Source organism: Podarcis filfolensis (genome assembly GCF_964270895.1).
Source record: "Podarcis filfolensis genome assembly, chromosome: 8".
Taxonomy (NCBI): Eukaryota; Metazoa; Chordata; class Lepidosauria; order Squamata; family Lacertidae; genus Podarcis; species Podarcis filfolensis.
The window spans coordinates 55,107,073-55,128,091 of NC_139611.1; the positions used below are offsets into that span (position 1 = coordinate 55,107,073).

General features: G+C 42.8%; 1 protein-coding gene across 2 annotated transcripts in view; it reads right to left on the reverse strand.

Moving 5' to 3' along the window:
* Positions 1-20,930, reverse strand: part of RSPRY1 (ring finger and SPRY domain containing 1) — a 35,676-nt gene extending 14,746 nt beyond the window's left edge. Inside the window, exons 1-7 of one of the 2 annotated variants that reach the window (XM_083625223.1) lie at positions 20,481-20,930; positions 15,842-15,919; positions 8,710-9,204; positions 4,610-4,662; positions 2,473-2,585; positions 1,299-1,425; positions 163-221 (exon numbers count right to left, since the gene is read on the reverse strand). In XM_083625223.1, the coding sequence (XP_083481349.1) occupies positions 163-221; positions 1,299-1,425; positions 2,473-2,585; positions 4,610-4,662; positions 8,710-9,056 (699 nt within the window). In that variant the 5' untranslated portion in view covers positions 9,057-9,204; positions 15,842-15,919; positions 20,481-20,930. The remainder of the gene's footprint in view (positions 1-162; positions 222-1,298; positions 1,426-2,472; positions 2,586-4,609; positions 4,663-8,709; positions 9,205-15,841; positions 15,920-20,480) is intronic. The other variant, XM_083625222.1, reaches the window with a different exon arrangement.
* Positions 20,931-21,019: the final 89 nt, after the last annotated feature.

Sequence of the window (21,019 nt, forward strand, 5' to 3'; positions counted from 1 at the left end):
AGCAGCAGCAATGATGAAGGCTTGACCCCATGTTGGGAGCTGTTTCCTCCCAAAACTTAACAGGATGAAATGCAAGCCCCTGATCCCTCTGATGTTCACACACAGGAGACATAGCATTTAAAGAGGAACAACATTAGAGGAGGATTAAATTGTGATACTCACCAAGCTCTGCAGCAAGTATTCCAAGATCCCTTGGCTGAGTAAACCTACACTTGCAGGGCCTGCAAGAACACTAAAAATGAAACACGTGCATCGAAGCTGCTGCATTACGTTTTTTAAAAGTCAATTCCAAAGAGCTTAATGTACAACTCTGCCCTCCCTGATATCTTGTGCTCTATAGGCATAAGACATTGTGCAAGAAAGAAATCAAGTATATTTAGTTTAGCTTAAAAAAAAAATTAAGCAGGAAAAGCCAATGTTTTTTAAATACAGTAATATTGCATCTTAAGCACATGTAACTTGTGCAATTTCAACCAAAGGTGGCAAAGCCTACTCAGTGTGCTGGCTCCAGAAGGCAAGGGAGATTGTACAGGGGCAGTTCCAAGGGTTTGGGTAAGCATACAATCATACTGTGCTTAAAATGATCTCAGAAAGCTAGACTCCACAGATAAGTTCACAAGATGGCATGAAGGTAATATCCATCCCCTTGTTTTTAGTATTAACCTCCAGCAGTCAGCTGTATATTGGATGCAGGCAGGAGCCCACAAATTTTTGCTAGGTGTGACAGCCAAGTATTGTTCCTACTGGACACTTCCCAGACCCAGCTACACAAAGTATGTACACCCCTCTTGTATTTACTGCCCCTAGTTAAGGGGCATTCAAATGGAGGAGCAGAAGATGTATTGCAACCCCCCTCCCACTGTAACCGATAACAGTAAGTGTGCATTCCAGCAAAACAACTCAGCCTGACACTACTTTCAAAGAGGAACCCTTTGCTTTCTGGTGTTGCCAGCATTATTTTTTTTTAAAAGATGTTGCCTACTGTAGAGGAATACATTGGAGACACCCTGCTGGGCATCATTGATGATCTGGAGACCACAGCTGTGGGTGCCTGGGTGCAGCTGAACAAAACATTTTAAAGACTCGTTGATTTCAATTAGGGAGTTAATGTTCTAAGCACTGCCCCAGGATATTGAGGGCGTACTCTTGATAATGATGGGAGTTACATGCAACGTATTTACACCAGATCACCTGTGGCCTGAGCAGAGAGACTGGAGGGGAGAATCTAGAGCAAAACAAAGAAGGGTGCCTGTTAATAACCCCCACAGTTACATAAAAACATTAAAAATCCTTCTTACCTGCAAGTTTTTCTGCCAAACAGCCTAGTACTGCTGTTGTGTTCCGGTGTTTGGCAGGATGACAGGCATCCTGGCAAGCAACAGCTCCACTTAAACTTAATATTTCCGTTAACTTCTGCAATGCATCCTAAACAAGACAAGTTAAAATGCTACTGAATAGTAGAACACTGAGAGACACAGTCCCTTCTCTTTATCTCAGCTCCAGACAGAACCAGAAGATACTCCAATTATCTCCACGGTACTTTGTAACCTCTGGGGAACAAAACATATGCTCCCTATTTTTGCATGTGCAAAACCTCTTGTTTAACAGCTTCTGTTAGAAAAACAGAAACTCGCATCCACAAAACTGCAAGGACTATCAAGACACTAAATTAGTAGTCACAGGTTTTTAAGAAGTTAGGAAATACTTCTTCCTTCTTAAAAAGTAATTCACTGTAAAACAATATATAGCTGCAATCCTAAAATCTCTCACTCTGGAGTTGTGCCACTGAAGCCTGTGGGATAAATCCAGGATAAGCTATTTAAGAACCTTGGCCAAAGGAAAGCACACCAGCCATTCTGCAAAGTGTTGTTTCCCTTCAACTCTTTCTTTAGTCATATGATGAGAGGAGATTCAATGAATCATATTTTTGGAAGTAGAGAGGGCCCAAGAGAAATCTTAAAAGTGCCTGGGTTTTGCAGTGTTTTTGGTCTCGTGGTACACTTATACAAAGTTGACTAAGCAATGCACACTAGGGGGGGAAAGAATTCTTACTGACTTCTCTAGTCATGTGACAGATATCCTAATGCATTTCATAGTTCATACGGAAAGATCTATGGGCACAAAGACTATATATCTTTACAAAATGGTGGAGCATACATGAATTCTGAAGGCATCAACAGCCTAATTCTCAGTTTGGACAAGCAATTAGCAGATTCAGATAACAGAGAGTTTATACAACTCTATGCATGTGTCTCTGTGTGTGCTCACCAGGACAAGCTTTCCGTCCAATGACTTTCAGTTGTGTTTTGAAACTTTTGTTCGGGAAATTGTTGATGTGAAAATGACACATTGTAATATTGTTTCTTAAGATGTGCATTGTTAAAAAGTTTGGTCAGAATCAGTTCGACAGTAGGGGATGTTACATGCTGTTGTAATAAGGTTACCAAGTCTGCATGCATTTATTTTACTTACTTTCGTTGGCAATGGACACTCATCCAAAAGCAAAGTTATAACAGCTGGTCCCAAGGGATCTTCTAATGGAATAACTCTAATTAAGGATTGGACAACTTCCAGCCAGCCTTCATCTGTCAATCACAAAACAGAGGCAACTGTCTTAGACTGGTAACAATAGATGGAGACAATAATCATACACGAATCACAAGTATGATTTCAATAGCATTTTAACAATTCATCTGAACAACACATCACAGTTAACAAGCAGCTGCTAATCTAGAGTACAATAGCAGGACAAACTCAGCTCCTGGAGATAGGGCAAATATTCATAGCTCCAGGGATTAATGTTAGGACAAGTTCACACATGCATATTTCTTACCCAACTGCAATACCTAGTGATGACTCATAAATACAATAAATAGTAATAGTAATAGTAGTAATAGCAATATTAATAATAATAATACCACCACCACCACCAAGCATTAACACTTCTCAGTGAAGGCAAGTCACAAATTCAGCTGCATTTTGTAACATGATGCTTATGCACAATCAATGCCATGAGTTTCTAAAGCATAGAAATAAGGTGAGATTTTGCTCCCTTTCTGAAGTTCCTTTACTATGTCCCACTAAGTTAATGGGAGCCACTAATGACTGAACCAGATCCATCTCTGCATAACCTCCATCCCTTAGTATGAACAGCGATTTGTAACAGAATGTAGGAACTGGCTTCTATAGGTAATGATTAGTGAATTAGGAAGGATTCCCTGAATACTACGAGGTCTAATACATTATCTCTTGGAAAGCCAGCTTCAGATTTATTTTATAAGAGGCAAAAGATCAGAAACACACCACCCTTCCTTCTCAAACTATGGTTTAAGTTTAAGAAAGGCACACAGGAGATGGAATGCAATGAAGGTAACACACTGCCTTTCCTAAACCAGTTCCCAGCAGTCTCCTTCTCCAACAGCAGGACACAGAGAGGAATTTGTGAATAGGCTGTTATATTTCCTATCATTTATGTATAAAGAAGATAATCTATAACTTGCTAATGAAACAGGAAAATCTGAACTCTCACAAGTTTCTGTTCTTGAAGAACATTTTAATTGATCAGTTAGTGACATTGTCTTACCCTGGCTCATTTTCTTCAAGTACCTCACCAAAGAAGAAGGGGAAAGTCAAAGTGACTGAGGCCTAAAGGCTGCATTGCAGAGCAAGGCATCGTCAGAGCCACAATTGACATTACTGTCTAGATGTTTTTTTTTCGTTTCCCACATGTTAAGTACAGCACCAATTCAGAAGAATTACATGTAATAAAGTCCAAAGGATTTTGGACACTGAATTTAAAGGAGGGCAAATGTATCTCGAGTCCTTTTTAGAGTTAAAGGGGTATAATTTTTTTATGAGGAAAATAAAGGATGATAAACTGTTTGTGTCATGGAAATCCACTGCATCAGACATGAAATTGATCTGCCTCTAGCTGTTCTAAAGAGCTACTCTCAAGTCTTCAGTTACATCTTTAGGAATTGTGCTCCTTAAAACCACAGCTGCATGAGCAGGTGTGGTATTTCAAGCAGCTCCAGAACCAGGGAATTCAGACATCTACAGTTGCTCCAGGCAAAAATGCTTAAAAGGTATACTGGTCCAGAGCCAACTTCACCCACCTGGTATGCTGAAAGGGGATGACAGGAACTTTAGCCCAAAATAGCTGGAGGGCACTAGGTTGGTGAAGACTGGTCTGGAAATATCAACACACATTTGGGGACACTCTTCCCTTCTCCTGCAAGGTTCCTCAGTATTTAATTAACATTTTCCTTTTAATTTGGAAGCAAATTATTCTCTTAGTTACTCCAAGTCCTGTTTACTAGCTCAGTGTAAAACCAAAATAAGCCTGTTAGCTTGAGCCTCATGGCAGCTGGCAGGCTGATTTCGCAACAGCATACCTCATAAATTTAGCCAGATTAGACAGGTACACATATTAAGCTAATTACAAATTTACCAAGCTCATTGTCAAGTAGCAGTATTATTTAGGTAATCACTGTAAAATTGCCTCAGCCCTTGGAAATAAACATGCAGTGCAACTCTTAAGCTTCTTTACAGAGCTAAACGGTTTCTTAGTAGATTGCAACTGGAGTGCCACGCTAGAGCAGGGAGGTACCTGTTTCAGCCATTTCATGCAAAGTCATCATTGAATAAGGAGGTTCCTGATCACTGGAAGAAAACACAAGACAAAAAGGTTACGTTAATCATTATCAAAGTTGGCACACTCATACCAGCTTACAATGAAGAGCAATGCAGCAGATCCATGACTGTTTAACAGCCAGCTAAGTTCCATGGTTTCTATCCAATGTTAATTTTATTCAGAGCAGAACCAATGAAATGACTGGATATGACTAACTTAGGTACATGAAATTCAATAAGTCTATTTTGAGTAGAACCTGGTTGGATATAGTCTCATATCTATAATGAAGAAGAATAACTATCATATTTGTTTACTGAATAGGTTTTTATGCCACCCTTCCTCTAACCTTGTGAGGCAGGTTAGGCTGAGAGCCAGTGATTGTCATGGTAACCCTGAGCCAAACCGTGGCTGATAAGAACTTTGAACCTTCTCTCTTCACTACTTCCCCATACTGGTGTAGCAGAAAATGTTTCCTAGGCCACAGTCACATCATCAAGTACAGAACCATGGGACTGAAATCCAGGGATCTACATGTACAGATGTGCCTGAAGGACATTTATCAGCCCTACAACAAACTGGACGTAGAACTTTATACAATGTGGGGAACACAACGGCTTTGTGGTGGTGCGTCATCTAGAGTGAAAGTGAAAACAAAGGCCCTGACATGGCATACAAAAACTCTTACTGCACGCAACAGGGCTTTTCTAGACAATTGCCATAATCAGCACCATACCCCAGGATTCAATGGCAAGGCCTTCATTTGTATCATTAATTTAAGAGACGGTTGGAATCCTTCCAGCAAAAGGCACTCCTTTGCCTATTAGAAGAAACAAGAAAACTGTTATGGCGGTTTGCCATTAAAACTAGAACCTGGCAGGCCAAACATCTACTGGAACGAACAACATTCTTGGTCATGTGGTGGAAAGTATAGAGGCCAAATGGACCTCCCAAGATGGGGAATTCCGTTATCCATAGAAAAAGCCACATCCCAGCCAGCTGCATCTCAGCCACCCTTGGAAGAAGAACAACAATCTCCCCAGCAAATCTAATGGAGCAGGCAGGTTGGTAAGGAAGGTGACTGAGCCCAAACCATTTAGGGATTTAAAGGTAATCATCAGCACACTGATTTCTGTCTGGAAATAAACTGCCAACCAGTGCAATCAGCTGTTGTGAAACTTTGATGAGCATCCACTCACACTCTCATTGCCTCAGAGGATGCTGCAATAATCCAAATTCTTAGGATAATGAGACAGTGTCAACACATTAATGTAGAATCTTTTCATTATTTCCACAGTACCTAAAAGTATACCAAGTGCTTTTATGAAAGTATAAAAACACAGAAGTCCACACCCAAGGTCTAAAATATAAAAGGAAAGACCATTAAAGGAACAAGAGGGAAGAGGGGCAGAGTCCTCCATTCAGAACAGAAGACAGAGCACCTTGCACTCTGGCTCAAGGCCAGCTGCTACACACCAAGTGTTAACGGAACACAGCATGAAAGGGAATGGAAGTTGTGGAGTGCTGAATGACAGAGGGCATGGAAGGAAGCAACAGAATGCTTGCGATCCAATCTTGCGGGGTTGGGCTGGGGAGGAGAATCACAAAACTATTTTCCACTTATAATGTGACCATTTGTGCTTGGCAATATGTTCTATCACAGGACTGAATTCCCAATGGCTAAGAATTCTACTGAGTGCTTTCCCTAGTAACTTGTTAGTAGACATGCCCCTTCCAGTGCCCAGGTGAGGGAGTAAAAACAGAGTTTGGGACTTAGCCTAGAGAGACCTGGGTTCAAAACCCTGCACAGCCATTGAGCACACTGGGTAGCCTTGGGCCAGTTGATAACCCCTGGATGCTACTTTGAGCCCCTTAAAGAAAAAATAGGATCCAAGCAGGATGAACTTTTACTATTGCTAGAAAATCCCCCAAAACAGCCTACTCTTTTTCTAGAAAACTGTCTGTTAGTTTATTCAGGTCAGCACCCCCCCCCAAGTTAAAGCAATACAATTTTTATAGCCAACAATGCTTGAACAAGATAGTCCTGAAAGCAACTGAACCCATCCCACTGCCCCACACTGTTGTATTCTGCGCAAGTGGGAGAGTCATTCATTTTGTTCTCAGCACAAGGCGGGTAGAAACAGACGTCATTTACTTGAAAGTGGCACAGGAGAAGCATTGTACTGCTGAGGTTCAATCCAAGTAAACTATAATGCTTGAGAAGAGAGGTGGAAATGCATTCCATTGTGCCCAGAAGCTTCTGTTTATGCATCACATTTATACCCAGTCTTTCCCTCCACCACAAAACGCAAGGCTGTTCACAAAGGATTCCCAGGCAGTCTTGAAGTCAAACCCTAATCAGACCCAGACCCTCTTTGCTTCAACAAGGTGAGGGCATCACGTGGCTTCAGACTGTGGCCTAGGACAAACAGAAGCTCCAGTCTGTGCCAGAAAGGGCCTCAGACGCTTGGAGCTGGCAGGTAGCAAAGAATGAAGTGATTATTTAAGGAGTTATGAAAGAGCATTTTTGACAGCAGCTCAGATAATAAAGCAGGAAGGAAACTGTCAACACCCTTGTTGATGTTTAAGATACTACAAAGATAACTCAAACTGACAACGAATAATGACAATTTTGATTAGGAAAGGAAGCATTAAGGACAATTTTGTTGGTGCTGTTGCTCTGATATGTGGCAGTAGCTCCTCTGCCATTGGAAGGGTGTGATCATGTCTCTCTCCCTCCTCACATAAACTTTGCTTGCCTGGGATATTCCTTCCTTTGCCTGTCTGTAGCCCCCTGTCCCCAACCACTCCCAATGTGCTCATGGTTCAACAGGGTTATTCAGATCCAATTCAAACATCACAAGCTGTGCCACCAGAGAACGCACCCAGGCATCACTTCTTTGAAAGTGGCTTTATTGCTTTGCCTTACTCAGAATCTTTCCACTTATCATTAACCATTATGTAAACATTTGTAAAAATTGGCACAACACATATATCACCGGAGCAGCCCTGCTGGACCAGACCAAGCCCAAATTCCTGTTTCCCGAAGTGTTCAGCCAGATGCTTATGGAAAGTCCACAAGCAGGATAAGGGAATCAGCCATTTCTGGCCATTATTCCAAGCAATGGGAAAAATTGGGCTTTATTTGATTCTGAAAGTATCATCATGACTGGTAGCCAAAGGGAGCCTTATTATCTATTAATATTATTATTATTAAAAATAATTCAATTTCTATACTGCTCTTCGTGTCTATTCCTCCTTTAACTCCTTTCAATCTGGAGTTTTGGAAGGGGCAGACCAACAGACCACTCCAATGCATGCTTCTGCAGAAGCAAGTCAACTCAAAGACAGGGGACAAGCACAAGTTGCTGCCCCCCACCTATCCACGAAGACATCTTCAACTGCTGAGTTAGGAAAGGGGTCAGAGGAAAGCTTCCCTAAATAACTGCCTCCTTAGCATGCACTGCCCAAGCTTACAATGCACTGCAAACACACAAAGGGAATTTGGTTGAAGGAAGTCCAGTTGGTTAACAAATCCCAACAGCACTTACTAGCACTATCAGGGTGTCACTTTCCGTCCCAAAGGAAACCTTTCTTCTGCCATCAAAGGTGGCAGAACTACCTCTGGCCTCTAATGACCTTAGGCAGCATCTTGTATATTGCTTTTGTGTCTGTTGAAACTGTAGAAGTCTCAACATGACACAAAGACAGTTTGCCATTTGGCTCTCCTCCCACGACTGGTGTAGGCATTGCAGTGGCTGCCACTCAACAGAATCAGGCAGTGTAAGGTTACAGGGCCGAGTTGGATTTCACTGAAACAAACTTTGGACGTCAAAATGAACTGCTGGAGGGGTATTCAAAAAGCGCAAGTGTTGCGAAGAGAAGCCAAGAGGAATCTACTATCTTATTCATGGATTGTTCCTGAAACATCTGTAGACATTTCCAATTCCAACATAAAGTTGTCCACTTTTATGCCACTGGAGGGGGACATTATAGCGGTCTCCACAGATTGCAGCACAGCAATTTACAAGAGAAGGAAGGTACATCCATGGCAATATTTCTCTTCAGGAAGTACTTACTTGTCTACCAACGTCCGAATTACTGCTAGCGTGTCAAGTACTAATCCATCCACGTTATGTTTTTTCCTTCTTGGTTCATGTGGCCCCCGTCCCCGGCGGGGGGGTCTCACTGGGTCCCTCGGGTGGCTCCTGGAGTCCGATACAGGCACTCTGCTGTTCTCTGTCTGGCGACTTCTGGATTCTGCATTGTCTTCTACCCCACTGTCTTCCCGACAAACACAGGAGTTGCCCATGCTGCTAGCCCCCAAGGTTTGCAGCAAACAGGGAATGTGCTGTTCAAGGGTCAGCCGTAAACCTTGGAGAAGGCTCCTGCTCGCATAGAACACAACCAAAGCAACGACAATCATCTAGACAGTTTTAAAAGCAATGTTTTTGGGATCCTGAATTGCAGCTTTTGCATCATATGAGTCTGTAAAAACTGGAATGGGCAGGGAATGGCTGGGTAAGTGTCTGTCATCATCACTGAAGATACACATTGGTCATCCAAAAGGAGGCCTGGAGGGTAAGAAAAAATACAAGCCCATCAACTTGGATTGAAATTGTAAAATAATGTGACTAGCAAACAAGTTCCTTTGCAAGCAAGCAAACAATCCTAATTTCCCCTTTGGCATACCTTTGTGCCCTGCACCAGAAAGGGAACCTGTACCCTCCAGATGCTGGTGGACTCCCAACTCCCATCAGTCCCAGCCCAGTTCCCCAACCCTGCCTTAAACCCAACAGCTGATGCTACAAAGAGGGAAAACTTGCTTCTTATCCTCAAATCTGCTAAGGCGCCCAGTACTGCAATTCTGTCCCGTTCAGATACCCAGGGCTACAAAAATGCTAATCACCCGCAATTCCTTCCAATTTATCCCCACCCTGAAGCATTCTAACATGCTGTTCTCAAAGTAAACTGAAGCGGAGAGGGAAATGCACGTATACACAGTTCCTGGGGGAGGCTCAAACTGCATGCAGATCCCCACCATCCTAAAACAAATGATCAATGCGAGGTTTCTTGAGGCAGCCAGTAGTAAAGTCCTTCCCACTCCTTTGTGTGAGTCCAAAGCCAGCTGCAAGGGAGTTGGGTCACTGGGAAATGCAGGTAGAGTGTACAGCCAGTATAGAGCTTGAAAAATATTTCTGTTTCTCCAGGAGCCAGCCTCAAGTTGAAAAAAAAAGATCAGTTTATTAAGTGGTGGGCATTTAAAATAAAAATAAAAATCAAGGAGCCAAACACCTATGGATTTCAGCCTAGCCCTCCATATACCATGTTGCCTCTTCTACTATGCTTTATTTGAAAATAAGTGTATTCTGATATTCCAGCCAGCTTACCAAGAATAAAAATGTTATCTAACTATCAAAAAGCAGGCTAAAGAACCCCACAATTCAAGTTGCCCAGTCAGTTTCCATTAGCATTATGCCCCGAAACAAATGGCAACTTGTCAACTGATGGCGGAAATAGCACATAAAGGTCTATGAAGAATTATCTTGCTCTGAAGAGAGTGGAAACGAAACCCACAGCCTAGTAAGCTGCCCAGGTCCAGCTGCCAGTGGTGGCCCCTCCCTCCTCTAACTGTCACCCAGGAAATCTTTGCAGAACCACCCACTCTGCAGCAGAGCAGAAAAGAAGTTACCATCACAGCTTCTTCTAAACAAACAGTTGCCTTTTGCATTGGTTGTTGTTGTTGTTTTTAAAAAATCAGTTCTTATTATTGTAATAATGTTTATATAAACTGCTTTGTGATGTCTGTCTGAAAACCAGCATAGAAATACCTTAAATAAGACCAGGCCAGTGGAGGGAGGAGAGTGATGGGGATGGTGGGGGGCTCAGAACTTGCCTCCCAAAAGCAAGCCAGATGCTGGCACTGGCACTAAGTTGGCTGCCATATTTGGATAACCATAAAGCTCTTCTGAGCACGGGGTGGCAAAAGGAGAAAGGAGGAAGAGATGTAACTTCATGACTTCATGACACATGGCCCTCCACAGTGAATGACTGGAATGCATCAACTGGCTTAATTAAAAAAAAATGCAAGATGCTTGCAAATCTTTAAAAAACAACAACAGGGAAGAATGATACTGAGAGCTGAACTTTCCATATAGGTTGGTCCTTCCTTCCTTTAGACCAATTCACACCACTATATTGAGAGTGGCATAGCTGTAACTATCAAAATAACCTGCTTTTGTGAAACCACCACTTATAAAAGCTTAGTCATAATATGAAAACTACAATTTAATGGAACAAGGTACAATTAACCTGGATGATTATCAACCCAAAATCCTACCTGAACCAGCCCGAGTAAGGTGTAGGAAGTACTAATCTATGTGAAAACTCACATTTAGCCCAGTGATGACTAAAACCCAAGCTTTCCAGAGGAAACTGTCTTATTCCAAGTCAGACCATTGGTCCATATAGCTCAGTATTGCTTACATTAACTGGCAGCAGCTCTTCACAATTTCTGATAAGATCTCGCCCAGCGATACCTGGAGATGCTGGGAAGTGAACCTGAGATCTTTTGCATGCCACAGCCCTGTTGACAATACACACATGTGACAGCAGGTTCAACGCCTGTCTTGTTGTTTTGTCCACCTGTAAAGCTATTCTAATATCAAATTATTAAGGAATTACTGTGAGTGATTTGGACCTGGCAAATAAAATCTAAGACTCTTAGAATAACTTGTTTCTAAACGAGAATGAGAACTAATTTTTCACTTGTTGATTACAGTTAGAATTTCTACCACTCTCTATTGGGAGAAAATAAGTGCTCTACTGATTAAATATAGAAAGTAAGTGATGTTATTCGTCATTATTAGTCATATTGATCCATCATACATGAGATATACCATTCTCGTGTATGACTGATATATATATAATCACACAGCTTGAAAGTCAGTATATTTAGATCATCCAGCACATCAGTGTGTAAGGCAGAAGAAGGGGAGGAACTCAGTTTCACAGATTCCTAGAGGCTGAAGCATCAAGTCAATCATCTTGAAACGTCATAACTTACAACAATCCATGAAATGACTGTGCACCTAGGATTAAGGTACACTGATGCAAACCTATTTAAGTTGTTCCTCTGCCTTATTTTTTCCTAAACTGATACAGGCTATATAACAGCACGCATAATTTGGTTTCAAAGCACAATGTCCAAGTTTCTCTTAAAATCATGAGGAGCCAACCCATGGTATAAAACCAGTGAATTAGCACAGTACTTGGGATGGAGACTCTCAACTAACAAGGGAGAGCTTATTACTCTCCTCAGTTTGCCAGTTTCCTGAAAAAGAAGTTCTACACATGCTGCAAAGACAAAGATAAGCTGCAAATGCGAAGTTAAGTAGCCCTTACAGAAAGCAAAACTGCTCTGTTGGGCACTCAGTACATAAACAAGTTATCTGTGCACCAGCCATCTTACAGCTCACAGTAAACAGTCTATGTAACCCTCAGCTGCCACCCCACCTTAATGCACTTTAGATATATACAGGTATAACAGCTAATTTGATTGAAGTCTGTATTTTTCCTACATTTTTCACTTAAGTACATCAACCTATAAAAAACACTGCCAGCCAATTTCTAGCTTCTCGTTTGTTTAAGCTTTGTCTCACATATGCCACATACCCCTCTACCCCTAACAGAGACAGAACATTTCTGGCAATGTGGAAGCAATGAGTCAGTCCCTTGTGAAAAGACACGGGGAGCAGGGGGAGAAACTGAAGTGTATGCGACACCTTTCCTTATCAGCTCTCAACTTACTCTACCTCTGTAAGAGAACAAAATGCATAGCATGAAGTTCAACTACCTTGTCTGATCACCACAAGGATTTCTGTTTGCATAACATGACTTCCCCGCCTCCTCCCCCTCGTGTGCTCTGTGCCTTTGCCAAATCTGCTCAGGAGTGTTAGGGGAAACCCTAGAACAGACTTAGGTGACACATAGTGGAAGGAAGGGGGCATAATGTTCTGTTGCGCAAGCAGAAATCCTTGCACTGATGAGACAAGGTAGTTAAACACCATCCATCCAATGCATTTTGTTCATGTAGCGCTCTGATGGATACAACCCATTATGTATAACTTACCACATAAAATTGTGCTGTTCTATATATTTATGAAATTTTGAAATATAGCAGCCTTAATTTTGCTCAAACAAATAATTTCCAAACCATCATCCAATAAAATTCACAGCCCTACAAAGTTGCAGCAACTTCCTGTATGCACAAACCAGTGTGCTAGTGGCCAAGAAATGCATTGGGAACCAAGGGTATCATTCACAGGTCTGGAAAGCATTGCACAATACAACTTAGAAAAACAACAACTTCCAAGCAAGAGTTTTTGGCCCTACTATCAGCAGGCCTTGCGTGGTCTGCCTCTCAGACAGTTCAAGAACTCCCTTCAAATAGCCAGCATGCTTTTGGTCACCTCTGCTTATCAGAGGAACACACACATTGGGAAGTGCTAATACAGTACTGATGAAAACTAGACTTGGATACTGCTAGCTCTGTGAATCAAGGAAGCAGCACGAGGACTCCCAAATACCAGCCTCTTTCAGCTGCTCTCTGTGAACTACTACACTACATGTATTTTTAGCAACATGTTTGCCAACTGATTGCATCAGACACAAATTCTTCCAGCAAGCGTTCTATTTTTGTGGGCTCCAGGCACAACACTAGAAATAAATACCTTTTGACACCTGATACTCTCCTTTTCTTAGCGCGTACACACAACACACACACACACATACAGAATGCCTACTATGAGCCAGCGTAACAAAATAAAGACTTAAAAGAACACTTGATTTTTCTACACAATACTTAATTTCTCAGAAACTCTAGGAATGAACTGCCACTCTTTGTGAAAAAAGCTGGTCTCCTCCCCCTATATTCCAATTCGTAATATTAAAAAGTGCATAAATCTAGCTTCTGCAAACACAGGGGTATACCACTTGCAACAGAATATGAAGCATGCAAATTTGGTTGCTTAATTTACTGAACAATTCTAACTGTAGAATGCACATTTCCCCTTGTGCACTGCCTGAAACAAAAAGCTGAACAGGCTTGCTCCACAGGCACTATTTCTATGGGAAGGTCTCCAATAAAAAGACATCCACGCTCGTAATTTTAACATGTTATCCAATGTAATGTACGACATCTATATGATCATCCCACCAAATTTTCCTGGTCCAAACAACTCAGCAGAAGTGGTCAGCTAAGAACTTGGCTGGAAATGGTTTTGAGCGCAGGCGCCTCTAGAGTAAGAAGGAATCAATGATTCACAGCCTCAAGTGTTTCCTTACACTCAACCATAATCACCTCATTGTGGAAAAACCCTGCCCACTCTGAATTCTTGCCAAGAAGCCAAAGCTGAATACAGGGATGACTTCAACCTTTCAGTTTCCAGTCTTAACTCAGTAATAGCTGGATTTTTCCCTCACCCATCGTAAATACGTAAAACCCATAGCTCTAAGAGAATCAACTCACAAAAAGTTAACACAGAGATACTGTTTGCATTTCAAAGAGAGAGAAAATGTGGCTTTACTGTTCCTGCAAAGAAAACAATAATGCCCATGTGCAAACTGAATTTTGGGTCTGGTTAAACCTCCCTATCATACTATGCCAGAAATTTCTTCGCATTCTGTTATTAAACTTGCCTGAATCAGAAAGAGCTTGGCAATTTTCTGAAGTGTAAAAATTACTGTTTAAAAACCAAACAGTAATATGCAATTATAAGAACCTTATTTTTGGTTTTCTAAGTGTAAATTTGCAATTGGCACCTGAGAAGTTTCTGTTTTGGAGACTGAATGGTCCCCATGTACAAGCTTCCCCAGACCCTCCATTTAAAACAAAAATTAGCCCTACTAACAAAACACCAACTATTCATTTGCTTTATGACCAAGAATGGTGCAGTCTAAATCTTAGATTATATTTGGGGTTACTCTCTTCAAATCCTACTTCCTAGAAATGGGGCACATACGGTAAGCAAACATTGCAAATCATTTTTCATGTATGATTGACATCAGTTTTATCCACAATCCAAACTTAGGGTTTGCTGACGTGTAGGTCATAACTGCAGAGGTGTTTCTTAAACGGAGAAATATTTCTGCAGTGCTTGGCTTGGAAGTGGGATGTACAAGTACAGCAAACACAATGCAAAGAAAGCTTGGCTATTTCTTCAACTTTGTTTTCTAAATGAAGTCAAATAAGCAAGAGAATTACAATCTGTAGTCTAGGGCATTAGAAAATTTCCTTATGCAAATCATTCCACATTACCAGGCACACATTAACATGAAACTGAGCTAAAAGGTTTAGAAGATTATAATTTCATTAAATCTCCTATGGAAGCCAATTCTCAAGTTTGGGTCACAATCATATGACATACTTTTAAGAAAAGGTGGGGAAATTAATTAATTGATTGATTTAATTTCTTACCTAGTCTTCACCATAAGGTCTCAGGGAGAGTTAAAACAATATACCGGTAATATACAATTATAAAAATGGATAAAATTGCTATAATTATAAAACTAGTAAAACCATTTTTTAAAAAACAGGGCAGAATGATATAAATTCAACAAAAGAGGTGGGTCCCACAAAGCAGAATTAAAACTTTGGTTTAAGAGGTGAATCCTGTACAATAAATATTCCAGACACATTTCTGCAGGGAGGAAACTCCATAATTTAGGGCCTGCCACAGAGAGAGCCCTCTTCTGGACCTGCATTTCTGACCAGTGGAAGTATTCAAATAGTCTTCAAGGGATTCCACACACAGAGCACAATGCAATAGTCCAGTCTGAACAGTATCAGGGCGTAGAGTACACTGGTCGTCTCTCTCCAAAAGGGGCCATAGCTGGAAAAAAGGCACTTCAGGTCACCAAGGCTACCTAAACCTCCAGGGGCAGTAGTGGATCTAGGAGCACCGCCAAGCTATGAACAGGCTACTTCCAGGGGAGTGCAGCCGCATCCAGAACAGGTAATCTCCAACCTCCTAGACTCAGCAATTCAGAACACACAACATCTTTGTCGCCTCAGGATTCACCTTCAATTTACTGGTCCACATCTAGCCTCCAAGCACTGGTCTGTTATGGGTCATCACACACTTCTATGTATCTGAATGGTGCTGGAAAGTTGACTAGAAAGAAGCGATGCATTGGTGAAAAATAAGTTACCTCACTTATCCTCAATGTCGGCAGCTGATACAAAGGGGTAGAGCACACAATCTCCTGCACTGCACCAACTGCTAGGAGCTGAAACAGACCAGGAAAGAGTTCAGGTGATAGCCTCCTCAATGTAAGGGAGAGGTTCTAGCCAAGTGACTGACTTACTTGGGCAAAGGCTAGACTCACGAGGTACAGGCAGCAGCCAAGGAGGCCAAGCTTCACCACTACAGCTTTGTTCAATGCTAATCCTGGTTGGGGCAGGAAGATGGATTTCCTACCCTTCCCCCTAGTCATTTAAGGTGTAGTAGCTCCACAGGCTACAAAACCAACTACACAGTGTGAGCGTCATGGGTTATGAATCTATTTGCATACTGAACTGATCAATTGTGCCCACGCCAATGGACCACCCAGTCCCTATGGCAAAAATGCTTCTGTCTGAGCAATTGTTAAGTTCTTGTTTATTCAAGTAATGGCAGGGGAAGCCCTAACGCTTCTGCCCCACAGTACTGTACAAAAATTCTTGGTCAAATAACCAAACCAAACTGTGTGTTGGATTTAGTCACACAAACTAGCAGGCATGACTAAAAAGTTCTTCCTGTGACTCAAGAGCATACAGACTGGAAACCTTATTTATACAAATATTGCTCATTTGGGCCTATATCCTGGACTCTCCCCACTGTACTACCAACCCCACCCCACTTTATTCATAACCATCAGCAGAGAGCATCCCTCAGACTAATTAACAAAGATGATGTTTTCCCATGATATATCACTATAGGTGAAAAGTGTGTTTGGAGCAAGGATGTGAATAGTTGAAGAATCCATGAGGAAGGATGCAGTGTCTCTCTGCATACTCTGTTCACACATCACACTTGAATGAGGGGGTTCCTGCCTACAAGGAACAGGACACCCAACGTGAGGGGCAGAAGGCAGGCTCTAGACAAACTAAGAACAAATCTCACTCAACTATTTTGTTTGGAATAAGACAAACCACCATCCCAGTTCAGATGACTTGCCAAGCCAAAACATGACTTAGCTCACAGTAGCACTAGAGGCAGAGCACCCTGGGAACCCATGCATTGATGTGAAGCCATGGTTTAGCATGAAGCTTAGCATCATGCGCAGAGTGGTGAGGTACCACTCTGAGCAGCATGCCTTCCGTCTCATAAAATGTGGGAGCAGAACACAGTTCTGCCCCTACCATCTAGGCAGCCAGCCAGCCACTAATCTCCCTCAGAAATAGCCTTGCTCATCTAAAGTATGAATTTCTAAACTCTTGATGATAGAAGTACATTTTTTTTACTGAGTTTAAAATGAAGAAACGCACTTCGTCAAACTTCAAAAGATTTAGAGCGTGCAAGAGTAAGAATTACGCTACCTGTAGCCTAGCATATTCCTGCAAGAATTGTGCCTCTGGGCTTGCTTTTTGTCAGGCGGAAAACCCAGGACACTGACTGGTGGAGGGATGCAACAGGCAACCTCTTCCTGCAATCCTTGGAGGTAGATAATTCTGCAGCATCAGAAGTGGCTGAATGATCCAAACAAAGACAAGGCAGAATTACCCACCTCCATAGAAGGTGGAAAAAGGAAAGCCAGAGGCCTCCCTTCAATGGATCATGCAGACTGCCTTCTGTGGGCGGGCACTCTGGGCTCTCAAAAAGGTTTCTATAATTATGAAAGAACACATACAATTTGGGAATTACTAATCTTAAAAGCAAGAGGAAATCAGCTGCTAGTCTCCCCTAGAAACTGCCTGGCTCATCACACAGCAGAACACTCACTTCAACCTGAAGTGCCTGTCGTCCTCCCTCATCCCTATTTTAGCAGACAACCTCCACATAGCTTACCAGTACCATCTTATCTCCACAGGAAGATTCTTGTCCTCAGGCTTTCTCATATGCCACTCCTCATTTCATTTCAAGTTTGCCTAGTCCCCAGGAATCTCTTACTCATCGCCAGTACATCCCCAGGTCTCCAACCTACTATTTTAAACTCTAAGGAAATCTCATTTTCTAGACAAGACGTATTCAAGATTATATAGCAGGGATAGGGAACCTGTGGCCCTCCAGATTATGGTTGCTGCCAACACCCATCAGCTCTAGCCAGCAAGGCAAATGGTTGGAGGACCACATACTCTCCCATCCTTGTTACACACTATGTTACCAATCCATGTATTCATTCATTCAAATTTAAAGTCACCATTCAACATGATTACAAACAAAACCCTCTATTTTAAAGCACTTCCAAAAGAATGCAACAAATTTAAAACCATAATTAAAACTTTAAAAATACAGCTCAGCAAGTGAACAAACAAACAAATCAATATTAGCAAAGAGGGTTAAGGGCTAGTAAAAGTCAAGCTATTTCCCCCTCCGTACTCAACACACTATTATGTTTGGCAACAGAAAAGTGGCCGGAGTAGTTATTCCTTGAGGAGCAACAATCAGCCTCACTCATTTAGCTGCACCTATCACTAGGACAGAGGAGTGGTGAAAGTGAGCTTAGTATTGTTTCATACTGGAGGAAGAAACTGAGAAGAAAATTGTAATCACCACAGATTTAAGCTTGGCCCAGCTCACCGACCATAATAAAGAGCAGGTCCATGTGGAATGTTGTTTATCTTCTTCCTACCAGCATGCAGAGGAACTATACCATGATCCCTGGTTTAGTATTACATAAAAAAACAGTTATCACTGTGATTTACTTTGCTCCAACAAAACAAACCAAGCAAGCCAAGAACAAACCTTGGCTACAGATGGCGATTTGCTGTGAGTGAAACAAACCATGCAGCCTGGGTTCGTGGTTTGCTTCTTCCACATGCATGAAAGGAGAAGTAAGCAGGTGTGCAGAACTAGCAAAGGGTAAGCCACAGCTACATCGTGCTGGAAGACATTGCTTCATACCCTCCCATGGCAGATACTACACATTCAAAGATTCTGGTTTCTTAAACCTCAGGCACAAAAAGGACAAAGACCATTATCATTGCCTAAATAAGCAGCACCAATGTCCATAGCTACATCATTACAATGCTGCTACTTTAATGCTTTAGAGCATTCAAACCACTTCACATAATTTTTTCTCAGCAAAGCAAAGTAGGCAGTCCTTCACAAGGAGGAAACTGGGCAGCTCACAATCCTATACCACAGCAACCCAGAGGCAAGAAATGCTAGTATTAACACTGCTACTATGAAGCAGAACCCAGGTAAATGTGCTAGAATAAAGAGTATGAATGTGTATGCACTAGAAAGCCATATTTAACAGAAGGGAGTCTATTTGTAAGAAGAGATATTTTACCCTGTGTGTTATACCCTGCCCCCCAAAGACCAAATTTCAATGCATTCTTTGAAAGGGGACTCGCCCTCCCTCAAAACTTTTATCTGGGTGCTGTTAAATAACAGCTGTGTCAATGCCAGCATTTCTAACCTTCTGGGCTGCTATCCTGGAGGTCTCTGAGCTGTCAAATGCTACCTGCCTACTGAGAGAAATGCATGCAAAGTGCCCTGAAGAGCTGCACTTAAAACAGTAGCTTTCGTCACTGTTATTAATGACATAATTATGATTACCGTTATCATCGCAAACGACACCTTAGAGGGTAGCACTGTGCTGCAGCAACACTATTTGTTAGTCTTTAAAGGTACCACAAGGCTCTTTTCTTTCTGCAACGGTCCAACACCACTACCCTTCAGAAAGCTGTTTTGCTAATGTAAGCAATAACAACAATACTGTGTATTAATTGCATGCATGTGGGTTATCATGGAAGTCAGATGTGGCTCAACTTTCTTGGCCTGAGGGCCACATTCACCCTCGGCCAACCCTCTGAGGGCTGCATGGCAGTGGTGGGTGTGGCCACCCCACACTCTTTTAAGTGTGTGCACTCTTCACACACACAGCCACACCTCAGGTAATCCATACCAAACAACTGTCCATTTCTACACCCATCAATCTGACATCTAAGGAAAACTCTGAGGATTTGCAGGCACACCAGGCTCAACCCACTTTAGTGCTGCATCTACTTTAGTTCCAGTTTTCTTTTTGCTGTCACCACCCAAATTAGCCAAATCTTGTGGGAAGGGAAGGGAGAGAAAAAACTGCTGAGTGTGGTGGTGGTGAGAAGAGCAGATCAGGCCCCCAATCTGAGGGCTAGCCACCCATAATGCAAGCCATGTATTAGATACTAAAATGATGTAAGACCATGCATATGTATGATATGTGTCACTATCACCTATGTATATATGTATATGCATACGTACATATGTGTGGATCAGTTATGCACATTTGTTATCATAGAGAGAGAGAGAGAGAGAGAGATATTAAATAGATCACACACGCACAAAGGCATTGTACACATGCAGGCTCCTTCCCACCCTCAGCCCCACTGCCAGGACTTTCATCATTGTCACAATTAATGAATTAAAGCTTGGGGCGGGTTACAGCGTTAAGACACTATTAAAAAAAAATAATTAAGAGAAATTATCATCCCCCTGTGCGCTGGGCTTCTCCCCACTCGCCCATCCACCCGCAGGGCCCTTTCTTCGCTCCTACTTCAAGATCAGGATCAGGCCCTGCCCTCCCCCCGCCCCTCCACTTCCTCCCCCGGCCCCCTCCCCTCCCTCTCCTTCCCCGCCAGGCGCCCCTCCTCTCAACTCACCTCAGCCGCTCCACGCTGGCTGCCGCCTTCCATTCAGCCCGTCAAGGCCAGAGAAGAAGCGCCGTGCTGGCGGCGGGCAGTGGCGGGGCGGCCTCTTTGTGCCACCGCGCGCCTATTTCTCCTCAGCCAGCGGCGGGAAGGAAAGGCGGCGGCGGCGGCGGAGCAAGAGGCCTCCGCGGACCCTCCCCGTTCCGAGAGCGAGCGCGCCGCGGCTCCGCCCACTTCCCCGCCAGGCCGCCGCCGCTCCTCGCTCCGTATCCCCAAGGCAACTAGCCACGCCCCCTCCTCTTCGTCGCTTTCCACTCACGCGGCCCATTCTCAAATTGCTAGAAGCGAAGCTCCGCCCACGCCGCTCGGAAGGGAGGCTGGCCAATCCTAAGCGCCCGCCTGTCCCTTCCCACCCCTATTATTTTTTTAACCAACCCAGTCGCAGACGCCGCTTTCAGGACTCGCTGGTTTGTTTGCGACGGAAGCCTCGGTTGGCTGGAATGATGGGTGAGGAAAAGGAACGCGGCGTCCGATTGGGTGACTCGGAGGCG